Below are 27,058 nucleotides of genomic sequence, written 5' to 3' on the forward strand. Positions count from 1 at the left end.
AAATGCCCTGAGGAAACTGAGACAGAATTGGCTAACCCTGCAGAAACCCATTACTCAGAATCATCAGTGCTGTTCCATGGTTGATTTTTCTCCCTCTTTACACTTTCCCTTCCTTGCTGGGTTTCCTAAATCCTGCCTAGACTCCAGCCTCACAAAGATAATCCAATTGCCCATGATCTTGACCCTAGACCCCTCTTTCCCCACCTTCCCAGACTCTGTTTTCTGTTCTTTTCAACTGCTGACGTACTGATGATCCAAGAGGATGCCAACTCCCAAACTCCCAAACCGTGGACAAGATCTGATGCTTGTCTTCAGTCCCTAATGACCTGGCCTGTCCCTGGACTCTGTTTATCAGAAATCTCAACATCCTCAGTGGGATAATCTCTGTCCTAACCCAATGGAACCGAGCTCAAGGTGTAATCTTAGACCTAGGCAAAGATGGTAACTCAAGCTGGAACTCCTGTGATAATTGTGGATGCAATTGACATAATCTGTGGGTCGAATTATTTTATGAAGCTAACTATAATTATTATAATCAGACTGAAACAAACACAGTTAAATGCAAACAATAAAACGTAATTCTGAGGGTTCTCTATTCATCTTCCATGACACCCCTCATGAGAAGTGCTCTTCTTTCACACTCACCACAAATTGCTGAGCAGCGAAGTTCCTGCTTCCCCTGGAGTCTAGACACTGCTCCCTGAGAGGCTGCATGGTATAGTGGCATACATGTGGCCCCTGGGCTCAGAAAGCCCAGGGTTCAAGTCACAGCCTTGTGTCTTATTCTCTTTGTGCCTTGCTTTCCCCACCCGCAAAGTAGGGGAAAGTGACTATCTCCCTGGGTTGTGCTAAGGAGTGGAAGGTACATATATGAATTGGTGACTGCAGTCCCCACTCCAATTAGGCTTCTATACATTGTAGTCATTGTTCCTGGAGTCAGGAACCAAGTGTAGGTTCTAGGCACCAAGCTCCCCTGGCTTCATCGCATTAAGGGGTCAATGACTCAGCTCTCCACTCCCCGGGAAATTTCAAGTAAGCACAAGCCCAGCTAAGTGTGTATGTGTGTCCCAGGTACAGGCCTGGGAGCCAGGCCAGGCAGGTCTCCAGAGAATTGCTGCTTTTTTCTCTCCAGAGGAGAGCACTGGGCTTGTTTGTTCACACACCTGGAAAAGGTTAGCAGCTTCCAGGACCCGCTGGACGTTCTGCTTGGTGATCAGCGCCTTGCTGGTGTATGTGTAGTTCAGAAGGGTGTGCATGGTCTCCGCGTCGACCCCTTTGATGATGATCCTCTCCTCATACTTTTCCTTTAAATCATTGCAGAACATGGCCCTGGGAGAGAGATATGTGAATGTGAGTCCAACCGTGACCCTTGGTTCCAAATCTAAACAGAACCCCTTCAGACCTGTCTGCCCCCATGGGACAGTGAGGTTCCCAAGGTCGGGACCTGGGGCGATTGCTCTCCATCCCTCAGCACCCAGGACCCACCAGATGTTCCATGAGTGCTTACTGAACTAATGTGTCCTGCTCTGCTGGGCCCAAGTGTGGTCCCCAAGGCAGTCCCAGATATGAAGGGACACCAGGAGCCCTACTGGCACACCTGGTAGGATCTAGAGCTCCTTTATATTGGCCTAAAGTGTGGAATTCTTCCGAAGGCTTGTGACAATGCCAAAGCCTTTTCCCAGAAACTGTGCTAACTGAGGCAGTACCCACCAGGGTGGAGTGCTGGTGACAGAGTGTACTTTCTAGAGCTGGAACTTCCACCCCAACACAGAAGGGATTGTACCCCTAAATCCTGTTCCTACTCCCTTTGCCTCACCCCCTATTTATCTCTGGAAATCACTCCTCAGTTTCTTTCCCCTACTTCCTCATCTACAAAACAAAGGTAACTGCTGTGGTTTTACAGGAACAAACATCAGAAAGTCAGGAAGAAAGACATTGAGAAAAGAGAGAGAGAAAGAGAGGAAGAAATCACTTGACAAGCTGATTTTTTTTGTTGTTTAATTTATTATTTTTGGCTGTGTTGGGTCTTTGTTGCTGTGCGCAGGCTTTCTCTAGTTGCGGCGAGCTGGGGCTCCTCTTCATTGCGGTGCACAGGCTTCTCATTGCGGTGGCTTCTCTTGTTGCGGAGCATGGGCTCTAGGCGTGCGGACTTCAGTAGCTGTGGCTCGTGGGCTCAGTAGTCGTGGCTCGTGGGCTCTAGAGTGCAGGCTCAGTAGTTGTGGCGCACAGGCTTCGTTGCTCTGTGGCATGTGAGATCTTCCCGGACCAGTGCTTGAACCCGTGTCCCCTGCATTGGCAGGCAGATTCTGAACCACTGCGCCACCAGGGAAGCCCCGACAAGCTGATGTTTGAACCTGTTGTTTTAGCCCATGAGATCTTCTCCCCTGGGTCTCCCTCTGTCCTTCTTCCTGTCTTTGTTTTAATCAATAATAATCTTCCTACCCTTCTCCCTCCTCTTCTCTCCTCTCTCAACTGGCCTCTTCCCCCTCCCCAACAAGAATATGACAGCATGACACAGAGAGCAAATGTGAATTCTGCAAAGTTAACGAATGCCAGCCTGGAACCAGAGGAGCCGTGGTGTCCTTTGGGTAGACGACTGATTTACAAGCCAGTTTTTTCAGCCATAAAGTCTCTTGGCCAGAGGGGCACAGAGCCATCTGTGGAACCACACATGTTGTAAAGTGAGGTCATGAAGCACTCACCTGGCTGCCTCCTGATCCCACAGCGAACCCTGCCATCATGGCAACCACACAATTTCTTCCCAGCTCAGCCTGTCTTCCTGGGAAGAGTCGGACAACCTCACTCCCTAAACCTCCCTTTGTTTGAGTCTCTAGAGCAGAGCTGCCCAATAGAAATATGACGCAAGCTGTATGTGTAATTTAAGATTTTCTAGTAACCATAATTTTTACGTTAAAAATAAGAGATAAAATTAATTTTAATCTTTTATTTAACCTAATACATACAGAAATATTACCATGTCAACAGGTAGTAAATATTTTTAGTTATTAATGAGATAATTTACAATCTTATTTTTCATACTAAGTCTTCAAAATCCCTCAGGTATACCTCACACTTAAAGCACATCTCGATCCAGACCAGCCATAATTCATACGCTCAATAGCCACATGTGGCTAGTGGCCACTGTAGTAGGCAGCGCAGCTCCAGAGCATCAGTCCTGAACTCTGCTGTTGGGTCACCCAGATCTGCAATCATCTCAGGGGTTAAAGTGAATGTTACCCACATGAATGTTGTGTACATGAATATATGGGTAACAGGACATTTAACAGGAGAGGGTGGGCACTGATGATGGGGTCAAATGAAGCTTCATGTAACTGAGGCAACATACCAGTGGAATCCTACCAAAGTGAAATTTAAAAGTACCCCTTCACCTAAAATGTGATTTTAAAATTAGTAAAAGGTGAATTTTGTTGAATCTGCATGATCTCAAACATTCTAATGAAAACTGAAAAAGTCTCCTGTAGAGATGTTTTAATATTAAATGAGATAGGTATATAAATTGTCTCATTCAATGCCTTGCACTTCAAGGGGCTCTTCGGAAGCCTATGTATTTTGGGGGTCCCATGTGACATGATTACTGGGATCTCTGGGATCATGTGGACTCTTGATCAGGCTGTCACTGCTAGACGCAGCTTCTGAATTCTCTTGGAATCGGTCACTGAATAACATCCTGGCCCAGCTCAGCCAATACTTAACTGGGTGTCTGGAATCCCCTGAAGCCAACCCTCAATAGCTAGTGATGTGTTATAGGGGAATGGGGGAGCAAGATGAGGCGGGGGAGGAGGCCAAGCAAAACAGAAGTCATACAGAAAGTCACTTTGGCCTAGTCCTGAAAGGGACCTCTGGAGAATACATTCCAGAATTGTCCCCAAAAGAGGCAAAGAAGCTGGGCTGTGATACTCCAGCACCTTGTGACAGTCTTAGTTACAGGCCACCCCAGGAGTAGGTAATTTCTCAGGCCCTTCTGGGTTTTGATGTGTGTGGGTGTGCATGTGCACAAGCAGCATGATTCCAGGAGCCTAGGGGGGGGTGGGAAGAAGAGCTGCAGTGCTGGCTTTTGGAAGGTGGAGGGGCTGAGCTATCTAGGCTCTGACGCTAACTCACCACGTGACTTTGTACAAGGGAGCAAACCTCAGTTTCCTCTTCTGTGGAATGATATAACAATAGTCCTGACCCCAGTGAGCTGCTGGGAAGAATAAGATAATTACCACTCACCACGTGGCTGGAACAATACCCAGCACTCACTAAGGGAAGGCATCTCAGACCAGGTCAGAGGAATCTCGGCAGGCTGTGGGAGATACTCGGAGCAGGCAGCCGACCGCACTCTGACTCCCAAGCCGGGACCTGCCAGCGTTGGGCTTGGTCCAGTCAGGTCCCTGCACGGCTGTGCACCACCCATTCAGCATAGAGTTAGGGCTAGGGCCGCTCACAAACTGCCTTAGAGACATTAGCATGGTGTGGGCACACAGTAGGAGCTCAATAAATGTTCATGGGAGAGAGGAAAGGAAGTGCTCCAAAGACTGTCCTTCTTCTGGGGCTTTTTTGGCCTGGTTTGGGTCCCAAATTCCCAGCGTTCCTCTGCTTTCCTCTGAGACTTTTTCACTGATTTTCTGCCACCTAAATAAACTCTCCTGGGCCCCAGACACCGTGCTGAACACAGATAACATGAAACTAAGGAGAAAACTACATATTTCTCATAGACCAAACTCCTAGACCTCCTGCTGCTCTCCAGGAGATCCATGGATACACTTTAGCAAAGTTGGGACCTCCTGGGCAAAATGGGCCATCCCTAGGTTTCTACTTTAAAAACAGTAATCGCTCACATTATGTGTATAGCCTTTGTAGGGCAAACACTATCATCTCTTTTGATTATTATACCCATTTTATAGGTGATAGACTGAGGTAAAAGTTAAGTGAATTGCCTAGGACCCTACAGGTTGTTGGCAATACAATGGGGACCAGAACCTAGGACTTTGGGCTCTTAATCTGGAGCTCACCAGTGCACTAAAATCAAGAAAATCAGCACTAATTCAAAGCCATCTTTAGGGGGTCAAACTAAGTGTCAGCACTGAGTGAACCAGACCACATTTTGCTCCCCAAGAGCACAGCTGGGTTAGTTACTAACCATTTCGCCCTTAGCTTTTACAGGAGGTAAATAAAATTTTTGTGTAATAACAATATTTTCTAGACAAACACTGACCAAGTCTCATGAGATTTTTGTAAAACAGAGGTGGCTATGAAGATCCTCTTTTTACAGTTAGAAATAATCTCAGAGTAAGGAGTCAGTTGCCCAATACTTCAGCAGTGAGTCAGTGCCAATCCCGAAATAGAGCTCATCTCCCACAACAGCCGTGAAGACAGCCATGGGCCCAAAAGTCTCCTGGAATGAAGTCAGGCCATGGCCCCATCACTCTGCCTGGGCTTCGCTCCCCACCAAGCTCTGCCAACCTCACTCCTGACTTCATTCAGGTCTCTACTCAGATGTCCCCTCCTCAGGGTGACCATCCCTGACGCTCAGTCCAAAACAGTCACTCCCTAACATCATCTCTTTTGTTTTTCTTCATAACCCTGTTACAACCTGAAATTATATCACACATCTATTGTTAGCAAGTTTAATAATTGTCTCCCTGCTAGAATGTGAGCTGAGTGAGGGCAGGGATTGTGCCATTTTCAATGCTATATCCCTGAGGCTAGAATAGTGCCTGGAACCTAGTAGAGACTCAGTAAATATCTGGAGAGAGAATAAATGAATGAATGAATGAATGAGCTTGTGCTTCTAGCCCTCATATGTTTGCTTTTGACAGGAATCTGCACCTCCAAGAATTATCAAACACTCTCTGAAGGATGAGGCTGAAGAGGCTGCCCGTAGGGAACCGAGTCTAGGGCCTGGAGCTTAAAGAGGACACACCCACACCAGAACTTTCCACTCACAAATTCAATGAGTTCTTGATGCTCCGACAGTTCCTAAATGTCGTCCACTCAGGATTTTTCAACAGCCCAGCTTCGCTATGGCCCACCCTCTTCCCAGGCCTCCACACCTGCCACTGAACTTCCTGCTTCCTGAACCTTTAACCCCAATCACAGTCCTATAAACAAATATTCACCTCCACCACCCCCACTCTCTCATTCTTAGACCAGCTCCACCCATGCTGACCCCTGCTCTGTTCATCTTCTAATCCCTTCGCCACCCCCATTCATACCAGGAGCTAATTCTTCTGCATCGGTGAGGTATTCAGGGTTGGAAATAGCTCTAACACTGGTTGCAAACTGAGTTAAATTCTACTTAAGGTTATATGTCTATATGTATAAACTGGCTAAAAATATTTTTAAATTAGTAATCATGTGCTGCTCAATGAACATTATATTGTTAAGAAAGGATTATTGGATATAAACCCAATATGGCCAATCAAAGGGGTTTCCACTCCAAAGGAAGCAGGGAGTCAGCAGATGCAAGGGTGACCTAGCAAGGGATGACATCACTATAGTCCCCCAGCACCTCTAAGCTGAAGACACCAAACCTTCCACCTGCCATTTCCTAAACAAAGGGTGTATGTAGACATTTGGCTCAGCCAAGTTTCTGACCTCAAGCTGTTCCCTAAGCCCTACCATGTAGACCCTGTCCCAACACATGACTCCTGCCCACATCCTTGGCCTGCAGACACTCCAACCTCAAGGACAGTGGGTCTCAAAGTATATTCCATAGATAGCTTGCATAAGAATTCCTGGGGTGTTTGCTAAGAACGCAGAATTCTGAACCTCACCCATCCTAGACCTACTGAATCAAAATCTCTGACAGTGGGAATATGAACGTTATTTGGCTCACCCGGCCCCTGCCCATAATTGTTTTGCAAACCAAAGTTTAAGAACCAATGCCCTAGAGAGAGGTCACCTCACTTTCCAACCCAGCTCCCCTTGGCTCACCCTGAGAATGAGGAGATTGGACAAAGGTCCAGGTCGAGGAAATAACTGGCTGTCGTTCTGGAACAGACATGTCCTTGAAAGTCTTCCCTCCCTGTAGATTCTCATCTTCTGAGATCCAGCCCTCCTAGAATTCCATGAGGCCTAGGGCTGGCCCCCACATTGGAAGTGGGGATGGGGGTAGTACTCCTCTTCCACTTCCCAACCTGGTGGGGTTTTAGATAGAAGCAGGCCTTGTCCTGGCCTCTTAAGTCTTTCTCTAACTTAGCTGTTTATACAGAGCCCCTGCAGCTTATATTCAAGTAACACATTTCATTAGATCTAGTAGTTCTGAAACAGGATGTGGTGGCAAAACCCTATTAGTCACAAACAGTGCGCAATTCCCTGTTCTTAATCTGCTGTGCACATGTAAATCTCACACACCTGGAGGGATGCCTTCAGAGAAGGATTGAGAGGTTCATGGGCATCTCTCTTTCCACTCCAGAGACATGACTAACGGCACTTTGTTGTCTCTCTCTGGGGCCTGGAGTCAGCTCTCTGAATTCACAGCTGCTGGCTCAGTATTTGCTCCAAGCTGACAGACGAGCTGGAACCCCAGAGCTGCCCACGCCTGACTCTAAACGTCATCAGGGGAGGGAGGGAGACGCAAGAGGGAAGAGATATGGGAACATATGTATATGTATAACTGATTCACTTTGTTATAAAGCAGAAACTAACACACCATTGTAAAGCAATTACACTCCAATAAAGATGTAAAAAAAATTTTTTTTTAATTAAAAAAAAAAAAAAACATCATCAGACCTCAAAAGAACTGCCTCTACTAAGCTCCTTGCCCAAGTTCACCATTCCTCAAGGATGCTGAACATGTACCCCTAGGGGACCTGAACGCCAGCCATGTTTCTATAGAATCAGAGTCCCTCTCAGCCCTACGGGACCATTGCTGAGGCCTCTGCATGCCATGGATGGCCTCAGCCCATCCAAGTTTGTGACAGAAAGAAGGGCTTGTACTAACCTGCAAGGTCAGGCAGGATCAACATCAGTCACAGCAAATGCTTGTGGCCAGAATTCAGCGATGATTCAGCCACAAAGATATAACGGGAAGTTCTTGTTTTGTCTGCCCAACATCATTCCTAATCACTTTAGGAGGAGAAACCAGATTTTCCTTTGGGGAACGACCCCTCCTCCAATACCAGTCTGGTGGGATGTCTCCCAAGCCACAGTGATTGAGTCACAGATGGGCACAGGAAGAAGCCAGTCCAATTGAAACCAACTCCAGAACTTGCTCTGGAATTACTGGGAAAATGAAGCTCTCTTCCCACTGCAGTTGCTGAGCTGAGAGAAATAAAAGTTCAGAGCTGCTGGAGACCTTCTTGCTTCCATGTGTGAAGACCCCCCTGAGAGAGAGACCAACACAAAGGAGAGACAACAGACAGACTGTGAAACTGAGCCCTGATGACATTATATGAGCACAATGATCCAACTAACCCTGAAACCAATACCACTGGACTTTTAAATCATGTGAGCAAATAAGTTCTTTTTTTATATGCTTGAACCAATTGGAACTGAATATCTGCCATTTGCAATGCACAGTCCTGACCGACACAACTGGACCAGAGAAATCCTGAATAAAAAATGGAACCAAATGCTAAAGAAGACTAAATAAAAAGTGCCCAGAAAAAGAAATGTTAAAGTACTCTCAACATTGCTATACAAGGCTCTTCACAGTCTGATCTGTGTACCCACTTCCCCATTCCATGAGGTATCAATAGCTAGCAGTTTCCAACATGTGCCTCTGTTTACATCAACACCTTTGGGCTGCAGACAGGACTCTATGTACACTCTATAGGGCCTATTTTTAATGTGTCTTTTCCCTCTATTAGATTCATGAGGATCTTAATGGCAAGGGTTGGATTTTATTCCTCTCTCACTTCTTATTTACTGGCCCATAGTAGGCACTCAATATTTGTTGGATGGATGGATGGATGAAAAGGAAGGTACGCATACAGCTCAGTCCTATACTTGCTCCTGTAGGCCAAGTGGACCCCCCTTGTCTCCAAACCCACATTTCTCCCCTAACTGCCATGAGAATAAATAACAAGGACCTCCAAGACCAATTGATTGGAGCAAAGTATGTGTGTGAAGAACTATATTTTCCAGTGAGTCTCTAAATCAGAACCCCAAGCCCATGGTGTTTATCCCAAGCCTTCCTTCCTGAGATTTTACATTACAAAACATCGTGGTTGTTCTTCACCTTAATTTGCTTTTGCACATCTTCCACTTCCTTGCCCAAAGGTGAAACCTGGCTTCTGCAAACGAAACACTGCTTCCCTCACAACCCTCTTCAATGAGGTCTGCTCTGATTCTCACTTCCCTTAGTCTGGGAACAGAGTCAACATTTGTGCTTCCTACCCACTGCCACATCCTGACTAGGCTGTTGCCCTGGAGGCTCCTTGTCACTCTTTTTCCAAACATTTTCCATCTCAACACCCCCCCGCAATACCCCACGTTGGTTTCCTTATGGCTTCCATGTCATTATCCAGAAATCAAGGATCAGCCTCTGCTTAGAGATTTTTCTGAGCGTTCCCTGTCTCTGACCACTTAAAAACATGCGAACTGGTCCCAATCCTCACCCCAAGGTATTCAAATGTTGAGGCTTCCCCAGTCCTAAAAGTTATCCCTACTGTGACAGGGCAAAGATGATCATATATGTGTTCCAGACTTCTCCCACCACCAGCTGCTACAGAGGAATCCGGACTTCCAGGCCTGTTCTTTGGGCTTTTATGATACAGAATCCAGAGGAAAGTGGGAGGGCGAAAGGAGATCTTCTAGCTGGGGATGGAGAGGAGTTTTGAAACAAGAGGCAAAGGAGGAGTTACCTCAGGCTGGGCTACCCCCAGGGCTGCCCAGACGGAGCCAGAGTTGGGGCTGACATCCATTTGCACTCACCAAGTCCTGAGCCCTGATGTGGACAGCAACAGTCCCCAGGGGAAGAAGCACATATTTCTAACTGGTCCACCCAGACAGAAATTTTTAAAATTCATACAAAGATATCCTAAAAGCCAGCAGCAATCAGAGATGTGGATAAGAGAGGGGAACAGATTTTAATAGTTGTGGTGTGTGTCTCCCTCAAAGTGTTAAAAACACACACAAAAAAATTCAGAGCTTCAGTTACTTTGAAATTATTTGTCCTGGGACTTCCCTGGTGGTCCAGTGGTAAAGAATCCGGCTTACAATGCAGAGGATGTGGGTTTGATCCCTGGTTGGGGAACTAAGGTCCCACATGCCTCTGGGCAGCTAAGCCCGCGTGCCACAACTACTGAGCCCATGCTCCTCAACTAGAGAGCCCACGTGCTCTGGAGCCCGCACCACAACTAGAGAGAGAAGAAACCCGCACGCCACAACTAGAGAGAAGCCCGCACACCACAACTACTGAGCTTGCATGCCTCAACTAGAGCCCAAGTTCCGCAAACTACAGAGCCCACATGCTCTGGAGCCCACGCACCACAACTAGAGAGAGAAAACCCGCGCACTGCAACTAGAGAGAAGCCCACGCACCACAACAAAGAGCCCACGCGCCGCAACGAAAGATCAGCATGCCTCAACGAAGATCCCGCGTGCCACAACTAAGACCCGATGCAGCCAAAAAAACCACAAAGAAAACAAATAAATAAATAATAAACAAATCTTTAAAAAAGAAAGAAAGAAAGAAATTACTTGTTCTCTTTCCGGGTTTTGCTCTACAGTGGGGTGGCACGGGTGGGTGGAGGACTGATAAAATTACACTGCCTTCTCTTTCTCTTTCCAGTCTTGAAGCTCAGAGAAGTATGGTTTGTCTTCCAGTCCCCAGCCCTGCTTTCTTCCTCCCCTTCTCACCAGCCAGTGCTGCCCTCCTCCTTTCTGTCTGGCTCTCTGTTGTCTGGCTGCCTTGAGGGCCCTTAGAGAGGACTCCGAATGTCACTTGAGACTGTCTCCCCGTCCCCGCTGCCTCAGCCTTAATTCCAACCTCATTTCCTCCACCTGTAATGTCTGCAACCACCTGAGGGTCTCCCTAGATTATCAGGGCCTCCACATCACTGCCCAAAGGGTTAACAGAGAGGTTGGATCACTCTCCTCATTAAAAACTCTTCCCTGTCTTCCACTTCCTATAAGGTACATTTCACACTCTCCCTCCTAACCCAACAAACTTTTCATGCTACCCTATCCTGCCCATCTCTCTTGGCCTTCTTAGCCCACACATATCCTTTACTCCAACTTTAATCTTCTACCTGTGGTCCCTGTCCTTACGCTGCATGATACTTTCCCAGATGTGGCTTTTTTCGGCCTGGAACACAGCTCCCTTTCTCCCCTCTTCTTGGTCCCCTTGGTCCAATGCCTACTCATCATTTAAAACTCTGCTCAGATATCACCTCCTCCAGGAAGCCGTCGCTGACTGCTTTTTCTCCAGTCTGACTTTGTCACTGGCAAAGCCCACTGGGGTCCCCAGGGAAAAATAAGATGGACTCTAGCTGATAAGATAAGGTCTAACGTCTTCTTTTGTGCTTAGTTTGCCTGTAGGGGGTCACGTGCAGAGGCCTTGCACCTAACTAACTCATCAGATTAGAGTTCCCTGGGCAGAAGCACCGAGCTGGACACCTCAGCTCCCAGACTGTGAGCAGAAGCGCTGAGCTCAACACCGCAATTCAAGAGGGCAGTGGGCCGTGTGCAGAGATGCTGTGCCCTGCACTGCAATTCAGAGTGTGGGCAGCACACCTGCGCCAGCCCAGTGAGAACTCGGTACCCTCCCCTCCGAGGAAAGCCTTATAAAAGCAGCCCCACCCACGGCCTCTCAGGAGAGTGTGTGCTCTAGAGTGACAGCTGGCACTTCTCCATTCTCTGATCAAAGAATAAACCTTTCCTTTGCTTCAGAACCAAACTCGGTCTCGTTCTATGGGCACGAGTGACACCAGGCAGGAGGACCCTTGTTGGGGCACGACTCTAAAGGGTCGGTAACAATTTCATGCCCCTTCCATAAGCAGAGCTCTATCATATCCCTCATTACCCAGTACTGAAACACTGATTTACCTGTCTCTCTCTTCCAACTTATTGTGATTTCGAAGTCAAGCAAGGACCATAACTCATTCACCTTTGTGCATTCAGTGCCTGGCCTTGATAAATTTGTGCCAGTTGAATGAATACGTGAATGGGTAAGTGGGTGGAATTTCTCTAAACCCGCTCAACACCATAGTACTGAAAGCTTAATATTTTGTGCCCCCAACCCCCAGATATTTGCACCTTAAGAGAGGTTATAGGATCCGGTGTTCCTCAATTAAAGGCCTATAGATCACTAGTGGTACACGAAGAAGTGTGGAAGGAGTGCAGCTTTTCACAGCAATTACTAAGAATTCTCCCCCGCTCCTTCTTTGGGGTCATCTGTAAAATAGACATCGTCTGCCAAGCCAACCTGCTCTCCTGAGCTTTAAGGATACTGCCAGTCATTTGAGAACTTTCCTAAATTTCCTGATCTCCATTCTCTTTGTCCTGTTTCTTTTGTGTGCTGTGTCCACCAACCTCACCTTCCTGGAATTACTCACCAGGCATCTGCTGCTCCCCTAATTCCCCCAACACCAGCCCCCTGCAAGCCTGAGCTTGCTCTACATGATGTGATCTTTTGAATGCCAGTCAGCTCTTACTTGACCCTAGACCTGGATCATTCTATGCAAAGCTGCTGATCATTAATTTTTTTTTTTTTTTCTTTTTGCGGTATGCGGGCCTCTCACTGTTGTGGCCTCTCCCGTTGCGGAGCACAGGCTCCGGATGCGCAGGCCCAGCGGCCATGGCTCACGGGCCCAGCCGCTCCGCGGCATATGGGATCCTCCCAGATCGGGGCACGAACCCGTATCCCCTGCATCGGCAGGCGGACTCCCAACCACTGCGCCACCAGGGAGGCCCTGATCATTAATTTTTATAGATCCCTGAGTGTCTCCTCAGAAAAAGCTATGATGCAACTTTTGGTTTGATTGTGTGGTTTTTGTTGGTTTTTTTTTTTTTTGCCGCATGGCATGCAGGGCCTTAGTTCCCCAACAAGGATGGAACCCGTACCTCTGCAGTGGAAGCAAGGAGTCTTAACCACTGGACCGCCAGGGAAGTCCCTGATTGTGTTTTAAAGTCATAACAGTGTCAGCACTCCTGCAATTATTGTGGCCTTGAAGCTTTCCATAAAAGTTACATGTACTAAAAGAATAACAGAATCCTTACAGCTGGCAGAGGACATACAGGTTGGCTAAATGATATTCTTTCATAGCAACGGGGATTTATCTTTATACAGAAATGGCTTCTCCAAAAGAACTTGAGACGGCTTATACTAAAGCAGCAGAGGTATTATAAAATAAAACAGTAACAACAAAAAATAAGAAGATAAGAACTAAGGAATTAAAGTAGGAGGAGAATATATCATGGAAACCTAGGCTAAGGAAAGCTAATGCACTGAGCTTCCTGACAGCCAAAGCAAATACAGAAGTATAACAAGTTGGCTAATTAAAAAGTAAGCCAGGATCTGTTATCTGTCTTTAATGGAAATTTATTTTTCCTTTTGTCCAGTACCACCCCCCTTCTCTTTCTGGAAAATGCTCTTCTCCCCACCCAGGTCCCACTCAAACTATGTGGTTCAAGTAGGAGCTCTCATCTTTTTATAGACATCTCTCTTTCTCTCTGTGTCTCACACACACACACACACACACACACACTCACCTCTTCGTCCAACAATAGACTCCTGAGCTAAGTTGGGCTGACCATTGTGCCCCATGTTCCTGACAGTGATTGGTCTAGGACTGGGTAATTGAATGGAACTGAGCCAATCAGTCTTTCCTGCGGACTTTCAAACTGAAGCTAGCCTCTCAGTTTCTCCCTAGAACAAAAGCTGGGAGAATTGAGTCTCAGAGCTGCCAACAGGCAAATTCCCCATCATGAGGCAGAAGTGCACCTGAGTAACCCTACCCGAGAGAGAAGCCAAATGGATGGGAAGAAATCTCCCCGACTGCATTCAAGGCCTTTGTTCCTCTTCCTCCTGGGCTCTGCTACATTCCGGCCCTTCCTATGCTTTTGTTATGTGGCCAAATACCTTCCTCTTTTGCCTAAGCTGGTTTGACTTTGAGTTCCTATCCCTTGCAACCAAGAGAATGCTGACTAATACAGGAACATTGAGCAATGAGATGGATGGTGAGGTCCAAGGAGGTTTTACCAAGAACACAGATGTTCTGCATCTGACCATCTCTTCTCAGGGACTGTTTGGCATTTACTATATTAGAATTTAGTTCTGTAAAGGCATTTTCATAAAGAGACTGTTACATATCCATGTACTTGATGCAGGGATAAAGCTCAGAACTTAAGATGTAAATGATGAAAGTATTTCTCTGTTGTGTTTTAGTTGAATGCTGCACGGAACATTATTCAAAAGTGGAGAAGAATATTTTTTTCTGTTCTTGATTGAAAGAAGATCCACATGCCCTAGACACCAGGGTGGAGATGATAGAGCTTACATTTTATTGAAAATTCAAAGGACCTGATTGCACTTCTGCCCTAAGGCAGCAACCTCTGCCCAGCATCTTCCAATCCTAAGAAAGGTCTGCAGGAGTCACTGTGTAGGCATAGCACATCTGTGTCCAGATGGTCACATGAGTGACCTATTGAATCCACAACATTCTGAAGCATTTGGATGTTCTCACTGCTCCTTCTAATTTTTCCTATGGCGACCACACTTTATCATCCTTCCCTTTTCTAAAGTTGTGCAATGGCCTCCCAACTCTTTGAGGACTTCCTGCTCTGACCAGGATGCCACTTAGTGACAGAACCTGCAGGAGGAATATCAAGTTTTTATTCATGTCAAACATTTACAGGGTGTCTGCTGAATGCCAGCTACTGCAGTGGTAGCTCACACTTTCAGCCTGATTCTAGTCCATATATGATGGATGATGCCATATACTCTCACAGGTATGCCCAGGCCTACCCACAATTTGGAGGGAGAGGAGGAAGGAAAGTGCAAGTAATTGTCCTCTTGTCTTCTAGGTTCTCAGAATCCTTATCTCTGATGCATATGTGACAAGAGCAGTGGAATTCCCTAATACTTGTTTATCTCATATTACTTTAAGCCCTATTCTGCCTCTGATGCAGGCCTGTCACATAGTCGCTGCATGTAATGGACCCTTGGCAATTTTTGGTTGCCCAGCATCTGAAACCCTCCTGAGGTGTGGCAAATCTTCCTCTGAATGAGATGTAGTTTGTGGCAGAAGCCACTTCCCTATCTAGAAGCTGCAAAGTCTGATGCTCACTTTCCAGCTTGTCACAGTTAATACCTTAACATGTGTAACTCAGACATGACCAATCAGCTAAACCAACACCAGGCTATGCACTGGGAGCTGGTGGTGCAGAGGCAGGAACAGAGGAAAACCTGTTCTGGTAGAGGCAGCAGAAGCAGCAGCAGCCTCCAGTTTCCCGAGACTGCAGTGGCCGCAGTGCCAGGGGCCACAGCCGTGCTAGCATTGGCCTCAAAGGTCCTGCAGCAGCAAGGGAGTCCTCCCCACAAGGGTTCTAGGTGGCGGCTTTAGGTTGTAGTCCTGGCCACTGCCTGGCCTCCCTTGCTCCTGTCTGTTTTCTGAGTTTGGTACTCCAGCCTTCTGGAGGATTCTGTGAGTTACCTACCTACATCCCCTTCTCAGAAGAGCCAGTTGATTTCTATTCCTTGGAACTAAGAAATATGACTTACTACCATGCATAAAATGTTTAGGCAAATAAATTTATGAGTGAATCTGTTTTATTATGTGTATTTCACAATAACTCACCAGGATAAGTAGACACAAATCATTAGCCTCACTGTATTGTTTTTTTTTGTTTGCTTTGTTTTTTTTTTAATAAAATTATTTATTTACTTACTTATTTTTGGCTCTGTTGGGTCTTCGTTGCTGCGCACGGGCTCTCTCTAGTTGCGGCAAGCGGGGGCTACTCTTTGTTGCGGTTGTTAACGGAGCTCGGGTTCTAGGTGTGCGGGCTCAGTAGTTGTGGCGCATGGGCTTAGTTGCAATGCAGCATGTGGGATCTTCCCGGACCTCGGCTCGAACCCGTGTCCCTTGCCTTGGCAGGTGGATTCCATATATATATATATATATATATATATATATATATTTGTGTGTGTGTGTGTGGTATGCGGGCCTCTCACTGTTGTGGCTTCTCCCGTTGCGGAGCACAGGCTCCAGACACACAGGCTCAGCGGCCATGGCTCATGGGCCCAGCCGCTCCACGGCATGTGGGATCTTCCCGGACCGGGGCACGAACTCGTGTCCCCTGCATCGGCAGGCGGACTCTCAACCGCTGCGCCACCAGGGAAGCCCCGGCAGGTGGATTCTTAACCACTGCGCCACCAGGGAAGTCCAGGCTCACTGTATTGTTGATAAAGGTGCTGAGCCTCAGAGGAGCCAAACGATTCCTCCAACATTTGCACAGCCAAGAAGGGGCAGGGTCTGGACTCAAATTCCAGTGACAGAATTTTAGGATAGTGTTCTTTCCACTATATCAACAGTTATTGGTTCCAGCCGCAATGATGTCTCATAGGTTCTTGAGGTCCTATACTTTGAAAGCATACTGTCTCTTCACCTCACACCCTGACCTGCCTCCTGATTTCTCACTTAGCCCTTTGACCCAGGCCAGTACCCTAAGGCATGCTGGGTCTTTGCTACCAGCATCTGTCAGATCAGCCCCCAGACACAAACTGGGTGAGTGTTCCTACTATATCCTGCCTGTGCATGTGTGTGCAAGCACTCAGAGGCAATAATTTTTACATCTTCTCCTCATTTTCAGCTTATGTAGACCACACTAGTGCATGGCAGGGAAGGGGAGTTAATGGTCTTGCACAGGAAATGTCCTAACAGCCATATTTCTGCCCAGTGGAGAGGTCTGTTTTCAGTTTGGATCCCAATAGGGAAACCGTTCTTCCTAGCAAAGTGAATTCTCTGGAGGGTGAAATGGAGACAATACTATCTACGTGTCGTTATTTAATAAAAAAAGATTAAATGAAACGAAAAAGAATCCAACAATGTTCCTGGCATGCATGAATGCTAAAAAAATGTTAGCCTTTCCACTTTCCAAGCTGTGTAAAGTACTTAATACAAGGTGTTTATGACTACATACTTTATAAAAACAAAATTTTGGAAACAACCTATATTCACGATGAATGATTTTCATATTATGCTTCTGTTAAAAATGGTAGCTATATAAATAAATAAATAAATAGTAGTTATGAAAACTATGAGCACTATGGGGAAAAGGTTTTAAGAAAAAAGGGTGCAAAGCAAGATGCAAATTATACATAAACTATGTTTACAAGTATATTAAAATATGTAGATGAAAAAAGGTAGAAGAAAAATATCAAAATGAAAATTAACTTTATCAGAAAGTTCCATAATCCCTTACCCTAAAATCTTGCAGCTGGATGTGCTTTGGCATTCAGAATTGTTTGGCTATTACCATATCATGAATACTACATAGTACCTCCAGCACTCCTTAATCGAACACATTAACACCTCAGCAGTGAACATATGAATAGTTGTCCTAAGTGAAATAATAAAGACTCTAAGTAGCCTCCTCTCAGTTCAGAAGAGGAGATGAGTGGGGTTCCAGTTGGATTTGGCCATCTAATAAATTATGAAAAACTTTTCCGTTTTCAGCACTTTGGGGATTTTGAAATTGCAGATAAGAGATTATAGACCTATAGTACTTAAATATTAACCACCATATTCGTTCTGCCAAAAGGACAATATTAAAGTGTAAAATACAGAACCCAGTGCCAATCAATGCCAAGTACAATCATCAGTCCATTTGAGTTCATCAGCAGTACCCACTGTGGCAGTAGCAATTCTCAATGTTTTTGCCATTAGCCAGATCTTCAATCCAGACCCAGATGGCTTTAACTCATTCTTGTTTATTCTACCACCTGCACTTACTGCCTCCTTTCTAGATATCTTATGTCATTATGGAGAAAATGCAAAGGATTACATATAAACAGAAATTATGAGTAGTCTCTTGCCCCCCTTTCTGCCATCCAGTAATTGGTTAATATAGAATAATTATTCATAGATTGTGCCCACAGTACCCTTCCCATTCCTGGCCTTGTGCTTGATTTTTGTAGCTAGTGGTTAAAGTCCCCTTATCATAGCTTCAGGGAACCAGACCCAGAGACTGAGGTACTGAGGTGCAAGGCAGGGGCCAAGGAGCAGCAACAAAGGAGCTTGCTGTTGACAGCCTCAGCCTGGAAGCTTATATATTCATGTAGGAAGAGCCAGTCATCACGTAGGACTGAGTAGCCTGGGGACCCCTCCCTACATCAGCACTACCCCCCTCCCTCTGCCAACCCTGGGAATCACAGCATGGTTGCCCTCATGGGTCAACATCAGAATTTGCCATATTCTGCGGTGAGTTGCTCCCCTGCAAATGGACACTGGCTTAAATGGAGATCATTTGGGAAGTGGGGCCCTGTATGCAGGATGCGCAAGCGCTTCTAATGACTTTGATCTGGGGACCTGTCCAGAGACAAAACACAAATGGCAGCTTTGGAGCAATCTTATAAAAGACACTAGTAATCTTATAAACTTTTAAAAAATATTATTATAAATGTTAAATCTGTGCTTCCCTCGATTTTTCTAAGCTTTATTCTCCCTCACCCTTTTCTCAGCCTCAACTCTACGTGTGTTCCCAGATTCCTCATTCCATTGCAGACTTTTAAATAGGCCCCCAAAGAGAACTACATTGTCTGAGTTACTAATATAGTTCCTATTTATAGCCACCGTGGTTACATATGCAGCTAGACAACAGCTGGGCAGCAGGTTCAGAGAAGCTGTATAGGGTAATGGAAGTGATAAGATAAAGAAGTGGTAGATCCTCTGATGCATTTGGAGACATGAAAGATCACTGTGGAGAGGCTGTGAGCAAAAGATACCCCAAAAACTAAGCAAATGGAAAAAAGAGTGAGTTATTAACTTCAGGAAAGACAAGAAGGTTTACAAGAAAGAAAATGTAATCATAAAACACAATTTGGCTCAACAGGAAACAATGTTTTCATAGATATAATGTAAACTCTTAATCCAAATGTATCAAAAATGTGATAACATTACATTGAGAGATGATAGGGAAGGGAAGGGAGTTAGGTATAAGCACTAAATCCTTATCAGACCTACAAGAAAATTAATAAATGATGTCTAACCCTGAGAAATGAAGAAAGAGCAGTATAAGAGTATTTTGTAGAAATATAAATATAATACCAGAAGAAACAGAAACAGCTAAATTTTGAAAATGGTGGGCTCTAGTGACCAAGACTGAAGGGTGGAGGAAGTGAAGAGGAATTTTTGGTTTTCATTATAAGCCTTTAAATACTATTTGACTCTTTGTTAACTATTTGCACATAGTACTTTGATAAAAATTAATTTTGATTTAAAAAGATATAAATGGGGCCTCCCTGGTGGCGCAGTGGTTGAGAGTCCGCCTGCCGATGCAGGGGATACGGGTTCGTGCCCCGGTCTGGGAGGGTCCCATATGCCGCGGAGCGGCTGGGCCCGTGAGCCATGGCCGCTGGGCCTGCGCATCCGGAGCCTGTGCTCCGCAACGGGAGAGGCCACAACAGTGAGAGGCCCGCATACCGCAAAAAAAATAAAAAAATAAAAAAAATAAAAAAAATAAAAAGATATAAATGAGGTGGCACAGTGGTTGAGAGTCCGCCTGCCGATGCAGGGCACATGGGTTCGTGCGGAGCGGCTGGGCCCGTGAGCCATGGCCGCTAAGCCTGTGCATCCGGAGCCTGTGCTCCGCGACGGGAGAGGCCCCAACAGTGAGAGGCCCGCGTACCGCAAAAAAAAAAAAAAGATATAAATGAAAGTTTGAAAGGCTATGAAATGAGAGTTCATAGAAATAGAACTGCAGATGACCCTTAAACATATGAAAAGATGTTTGACCTTATAAAAAATAAGAGAAATACAAATTAAAACTAACCTGAGATAGTGTTTCTCATCTATCAGTTTGGGAAAAAACCCAAAATTAGATGCCATCCTCTTCTGGCAAGGCCATGGGGATTGCAAAATTATTGAACCCCTATTAAGAAGAATCTGGGGGCTTCCCTGGTGGCGCAGTGGTTAAGAGTCCGCCTGCCGATGCAGGGGACACGGGTTCGTGCCCCGATCCCGGAAGATCCCACATGCCGCGGAGCGGCTGGGCCCGCGAGCCATGGCCGCGGAGCCTGTGTGTCCGGAGCCTGTGCTCCGCAACGGGAGAGGCCACAGCAGTGAGAGGCCCGCGTACAGAAAAAAAAAAAAAAAAAAAAAGAATCTGGCAATATCCATTAAAACCGCAGATACATTTCTCTTTGATGCAGCAAACCCTCTTCTAGAAATGCACCCCCAGACACTCCTGGATGCATATGAAATGACGTATAAGATTATTTATTATAACATTGTTTACAATAGCAAAAAATTCGAAACAATCCAAATGTCTATCAATAGAGGATTGGTTAAATAAACTATGGTTCAATCACTTAGTGGAAAATATTTATGTTCTCAATGAATAAAGAAAAAAAACCCTACATAATTTTACAACCAGCTTCAGGCCCTCCAGAGCACAGAGGGCTATGTCAGAAGCTTCTCAGACAGAGCAGACTCTCTGCCCTTTCAAAGTCTGAGCATAAGAGGAACTTGGCTACCAACGCTTTTCAAAATCTTAGAAACAAAGCAAGACAGGCGGTGAGGCAACGTCAGACTGAATGTCAGTCCTAGGTCCAAATCTCACTTGGGCACTGCGTTAACTGAGACACTCCAAGTTTTGGTTCCTCATCTGGAAATGGGGAGACAACTCCCCACCTCAGGGGGGTTGTCATGAGGATTAAGTGGGACAGTGTATGTGACACAGGTGGCACAGGGACTGGCCCACAATAAGTGTCCAACAACAGAAGTTGTTGTTAATAGTAGTACCGGGAAAATGAATCCTGTCTCTAGGACTGTGGTCATTACAGGAGGACAGTCACCTTGGAAATACCAAAATAAGAATCAAAAGAGAATGGAAGGAATTTCCCTTCATAACCACGCAATTTGGGAAGAGACTCTTCATCCACAGGCAGACACGTGCACCGCATGGCCGCCTCCAACTTCTCGTTGCCCGTTGCTGCCTCTGGGGCTGGCACACACTTTCCCTAAGCACCCTACATCAGCAGGGTTGGAAGGACCTGGGCCCAAACACCTTCTGTTTAGACTGAGAAACCCCAGGACTGGAGAAAGCATTGATGTACTCAAGAGCACACAGCCAGCGGTCCTGTTTCATAGCCAGATCAAGCAGTTAATGAAATTGCTAATTGGGTATATATATATATATATATATATATATATATATATATATATATATATATATATATATATATAATAATAATTATTATTATTATTTTGCAGTACACGGGCCTCTCACTGTTGTGGCCTCTCCCGTTGCAGAGCACAGGCTCCGGACGCGCAGGCTCAGCGGCCATGGCTCACGGGCCCAGCCGCTCCGCAGCATGTGGGATCTTCCCAGACTGGGGCACGAACCCGTGTCCCCTGCATCGGCAGGCGGACTCTCAACCACTGCGCCACCAGGGAAGTCCCGGTTATATATTTTAGAATAGCAGTTTTCTAGTGACCCAAAACAAAAAGATTAAACCTGAAAGTGAGTGCTCAGCACATCAGCTAAGTTGACTGTCATTCATTTCTGAAAGGGGTTGTGATCAATGTGAAATCATATGATCAATATTGGTAGAGTGAATAATGTGTTTATCTATGTGAACCCAGTGTTATGGCCGTGCCTACACTTTACCTTTTATATACTTCTTGTGGAATAAAGCCTCCAATCTAGGGCAGTTTATATTGCAATAAAAACAAAAATTTCTAGAATGTGCCCAATCCTTGCTCCAGCAATGACTAGATATGTAATGTTGGGTTTTCATTTCCTCATCTGTAAAAGGGCATATCAGCCACCTTCATCATGCTGCTGCAAAAATAAAATCAGATAACTGTCTGTCTGGCATATAGCAGGCCCTGCTTCCTACAAACCCATATATCCTCTTGCCTCATATACATCGGTACCTAATCAGTCCCACAACAATCTGTCAACTTTGCTTTTTGAATTTTTCCCCTAAGCATGTCAAAAAATGAAAAACTAAAATACCTTCCATGATATTTACATAGGTAAATAGTTTTTAATTTCCTCAGTCAGAACGAAGAGTTAAGAAGAATCTTATTAAGAAGAATTACAAGGGTATTTCTTTTTCAAGTTCTCCAAATACCTTTTGCTTCCACATTTCCCTTGGGGACTGGTTCCCACCATGTCTACATCGATCTGGAGAACTCTGGATCCAGTGGAATTCACTGGGTTCCTGATTTTCCCACATTCCTACCCCCAAGCTTTTTTTTTTTTTTTTTTGTGGTACCTGGGCCTCTCACTGTTGTGGCCTCTCCCATTGTGGAGCACAGGCTCTGGAGGCGCAGGCTCAGTGGCCATGGCTCACAGGCCCAGCCACTCCGCAGCATGTGGGATCTTCCTGGACCGGGGCACGAACCCGTGTCCCCTGCATCAGCAGGTGGACTCTCAACCACTGCGCCACCAGGAAAGCCCTACCCCCAAGCTTTTGCCCAATACACAGCTCTTAGCTGAACTAAGCAGAATGAGGCGAAGAATTTCAACAGAGATATATTGAGCATCTACGAGATGCTAGGCCCTATGTGAGACTCTTTTCCCTCTCATATTTAATTATCACAATAATCCTGAGAGGTAAGCATTATTGTCCCCATCTTACAGATGACAAAACAGAAACTCAGAGCATTAAGTGATTTGCCTCAAGTCACAGGCTCAGGAAGGGGCAGAGTGGGATGGAACCCAGATCCCTTGAATTTGTTGTAACTAGTGGCCTCTCACTTCTAAAGCACCTTTGTAACTGCTTTCCCTTCCTACCCACTCACTGCACTTAAACAGAAGCCCCTAATTTTCAGCAGATCATTGGATAACTTTGAGTGGCCACGTTGTTTTCTCTACATCTATTGGTGAACAAAGACAGCATTATGTTTCCAACACACTAGTCAGGTGGTGGGGGGAAAATCCCCATAACTTTGGTAATTTTCCACCCTCTGGAACAAAGACACATACACATTAAGGTTCACCATAATGTATAAACATTACCTTTAAAAGATGCAATCTCTCTTAATATGACTTAAATTCTAAACTTTAAAGTTTAATAGCTTCCTTTTTTGAATCTTGAATAGACACACAAACAGAAATAAATATATAAACCGTAAATGCAACAGCCAACTAGTTACACTGGGCTCTCACATCAGTACAGATTTCCCTGATGACCTGCACCCAGTTTGACTCTGGTCTAGGCATGCTGACCTGAAATAGTTGCTGGCCGCGGCAAGCACCACGCGGTGGCAGGAGAATTCCTGAATGTCCACACACAAGATGACGTCTGTCAGAGCGTTTTCCACTCGGAGGGTCTCCAGGCCATTCTGCAGAATTAAGGAGAGTCCAGTGTCGTCAAATTTTACCTTATCCCCATTTAAGATTTCTACCAGGTCTCCCCTTTTCTGGGAGGGCTCATCTGTAGAAGGTGCCAGGGGCCCTTCCAAACTCTTCTCTACCGCGTTGTCCATGGTCCAGGTGCCCCTTTGTCCTGCCATCAACATCCAGACTGAAGAAGTGCCCAAGTTTCAGGCAGGTCACATTGCAGAAGCTGAGCGGATTTCCTGTGCAGGGCCCTCCACTTATCACCAGCTGTCACACACACATAACAGGAAGTCTTGCACTTTCTCATCCTGTTACTACAAACGCCAGTAACTTCTATTCTTCTTCTTTCTGTAATCATCACAAGCTTAGAAATTACTTAGAAGGCTGTGTAGGAAGGGGCTCCAGTGAAAAGGAGTGGCTTCTCAGAGTCTGCTATTAGTGCTGTGTGGCTATTTCAGTCCACCTCCCCGCCCCCCCACATCCGTGAGCAGGAAGCCTCTGGTTCTGGTTATTACATTCATACTTCTGGTGCTTCTGTAACCCAAGGTGTCAATGATGGGATGGGCAGGGGACATTCCAAATCCTCCTCCTGCTTCCTCCCAGGAGTCTGAGACCCCATGATGTGCCCCAGACCAGTCCTTCGGGAACCTTGGAAAACCCACTTAGCTTTGGCATTCTCATTTCTACCAGCTCTGCATGTCATCTGTCTTTGTCTTCCTCCCTGCTCAGGGGCAAACAATGTCATGGCAAATAGTCATGTTCCCCTTCCCCCCAAAATGTCTATTGTTTTAGATATGCCTCTGGGGGCAGAGAAGAAATGGTCTCCAGAAACTCCATCCCCAGGGTCTTCTCTCTTAGAAGACCAATCAGGGTAGGTCGACACCAGATTGCCCTGGGAAGTCTCAAATTGGCCTGATCTCACCCAGCATCTACTGGTATGCATCTAGTAGTGGATCATGAAGTATTTTCATTGCCTCTGCAGGTCTCCATTAAATAGAAGTAACTGTCTTTTATTAAACTCCTGCTATATCCTAGGAAATTTATAGGAGTTAAGGTATTTTAAGCTTATAACAACCCAGTGGCACTAATATGACTTTCCTCATTTTATAGCTAAGGAAACTGAGTGGCAGGGCCCAGTTCTTGCCTCTAAAGCCCCTGTTTCTTCCACGACCACCAGGCTACCAGAGCTGTAATATCGTGGTCGCCCTGGTTCCTTGTCTCCCACAGAGAGAACTGCTGGACTTGCCCACTACAGCTGCCCCAGTGGCGGGCGCCTCACCAAAGCGGCTTCTGCTGTCTGCTCCTGCTCTCATTCCCCTTCTAGCAGTGGGGAGCACTACCAGTCCTCCTGGTCAGCAGGAGCCCAATTCTCTGTCCTCGTCAGTGGTGACTGAAGCCTCTCCCAGAGACCCAGTTCTGCCTCAGTTCTTCTTCTCTTCTACGCATGGATACTTACTCCTAAAATTCGGGCCTTTGATATTCTCCCAACACTTGTTCTTCATCCAGAGCTCTGTCAATCAAGATGCTTTTGGCTTCTGGGAATTCCCTGGTGGTCCAGTGCTTAGGACTCTGCACTTCCACTGCAGGGGGCACGAGTTCAATCCTTGGCTGGGGAACTAAGATCTCACAAGCTGCGCGTGCATCCAAAAAAAAAAGAAAGAAAGATGCTTTTGGATTCAATGACAGAATATCCCATCAAAAGTGGTTTAAACGATAAGAGTCTCACATTATAAGAAGCTAGCGGTGTGGAGTCCCAGGTTGATCCAGAAGCTCAGTGATGTCATCAAAGACAGAAGATTTTCCCATCTTTCACTCTGTCACCCTTGGTGTGATAAAGGTGTACCCTCATGGTCACATAATAGCTGCCACAGTACCAAACACCATGTCTTCACAGAACCCTGGTCCAACATCGGGATGAAAAGGGGCAGGCCTCTTCTCCTCCATCTCTCTCTTTTTATCAGAGAGAAAATTATTTCCTAAAATCCCCGTCACACTTTTCCTAGGTCACTTGGCCACCTCAGACCAGACACCAGGAAATATAAATTGAGTACCACAATTGCCTTGCACCAAACATGATTCATGTGCTGGGACTAGTCCACCTCCCCCAAGATCAAGGAGTAGCCATCTGATAGTTGAACACAATCAGGACCTGTTAACACAGAAGAGGGAGGTGGGCTGGTGTACAGTTATCCCCCTGTGCTTGCCACAAGGACACACACAACCCGAACTCCTGCTGCAGGCCTGGGCAGGGAAGAGCTCAGAACTGCACCTCCGTGACTCTAACTATGCCGTCTAGTAGAGCTGAGGACAACACATGACCCGATGCCTCTCATGGCATTTTGTCCTCTAGAACCTCTCAGATTATAAACAACATTGGCCATAATCCAACTCCATCCAACCATCCCCAAAACACCAAAATTAAGAATATAACTCAATTCTTCATTCATGGTAGATCCTATTCACCAAGTTCCCTCATAGTGTTCCATATATTTACCTCGCTAGCCCACCCAACCCATCCCCTGACATAAGCCGATAACTGCTGTCTTCCCCCCCAAACCCTCCATTTTCCTAGTAAGCAAGCACACACAGAGTTGTACCATGAGTGTGATAAGATCTATGATTAGATTTTAGCGGAAAGGTTAAAAAACACAATCAGTGCATCTGTGTCAACCTGGATATGTTCTGAGATTCAGCATGAACTTGTAAATATTTTCTACAGATACAAGCAAAATAAATCTGTTCTGTGGAACCTTTATTTTCCTACCAGGCAGCAAAATATACAAAGCATTGGCAAAAGTTTTACTACTGAGAAAACTATCTAAATATATCTTACTAAGTTAGTTGGCTTTATGATGTTTGTAAGGAACAGATTCTGTCCCCATACAAATGGGTAGCTGTACTCAAGGAAGATCTCTATTCCTAAGGCCATGGATTGCCCCTTCTGACCCCAGTCAACCATCTTCCCTAACACAAATTATACTGATAGAAACAAGTCTTAAGTCAGCTACAGAGGAAGAGCCACTTTTCCCTCACGTTAACTTATTGCTACTAAAACTACCATTTATTGAGCATAAACTATGTTCCAGGAACTGCAAGAGGTGCTTTGTGAATTCTAATGCACTTCATCTTCCCACTAATCCAGTGCAGTTAAGTACTTTGATCTCCATTTTAAAGACATGAAAACAGACAAGATCACATAACTGCAGCACACAATATTGGTGTCATGCCCATATCCATCTACAGGTGACCCACCAAAACTTCCCATACACACCAAAAGCATCACTCTGCCTGAGAGCATTCTCCAGCTACAAGAGCGTGCCAACTCACCAGAGGTGCTGGAGAGTTAATGCCCCCCAAGAGTGACCTTCAACTGAGGGCCAGAAGTTGGTAGATAAAACTGCTAGCTTCCTTGTCTCGTTGTGGGACAGCACTGAAGTGTGTTCTACACCGTCTTTCAGAGGACTCCCAAGTGTTGAACTTCAGTTGCCAATGTAGTAACCCACTCATCTTCTAAGGGATTCCTGCCCTTCCTATCTCACTTCCCCATCCCATCACTATGCTTCTCAAATAAACTACTTGCACCTAATCCTTGTCT

At 45.7% G+C, this 27,058-nt stretch overlaps 1 protein-coding gene across 1 annotated transcript in view; it reads right to left on the reverse strand.

Moving 5' to 3' along the window:
* Positions 1-23,642, reverse strand: part of KLHL6 (kelch like family member 6) — a 56,690-nt gene extending 33,048 nt beyond the window's left edge. Inside the window, exons 1-2 of the mRNA XM_060100072.1 lie at positions 23,350-23,642; positions 1,164-1,329 (exon numbers count right to left, since the gene is read on the reverse strand). Of these exons, the coding sequence (XP_059956055.1) occupies positions 1,164-1,329; positions 23,350-23,642 (459 nt within the window). The remainder of the gene's footprint in view (positions 1-1,163; positions 1,330-23,349) is intronic.
* Positions 23,643-27,058: the final 3,416 nt, after the last annotated feature.

The sequence above is a fragment of the Mesoplodon densirostris genome, chromosome 5 (assembly GCF_025265405.1).
Source record: "Mesoplodon densirostris isolate mMesDen1 chromosome 5, mMesDen1 primary haplotype, whole genome shotgun sequence".
Taxonomy (NCBI): domain Eukaryota; kingdom Metazoa; phylum Chordata; class Mammalia; order Artiodactyla; family Ziphiidae; genus Mesoplodon; species Mesoplodon densirostris.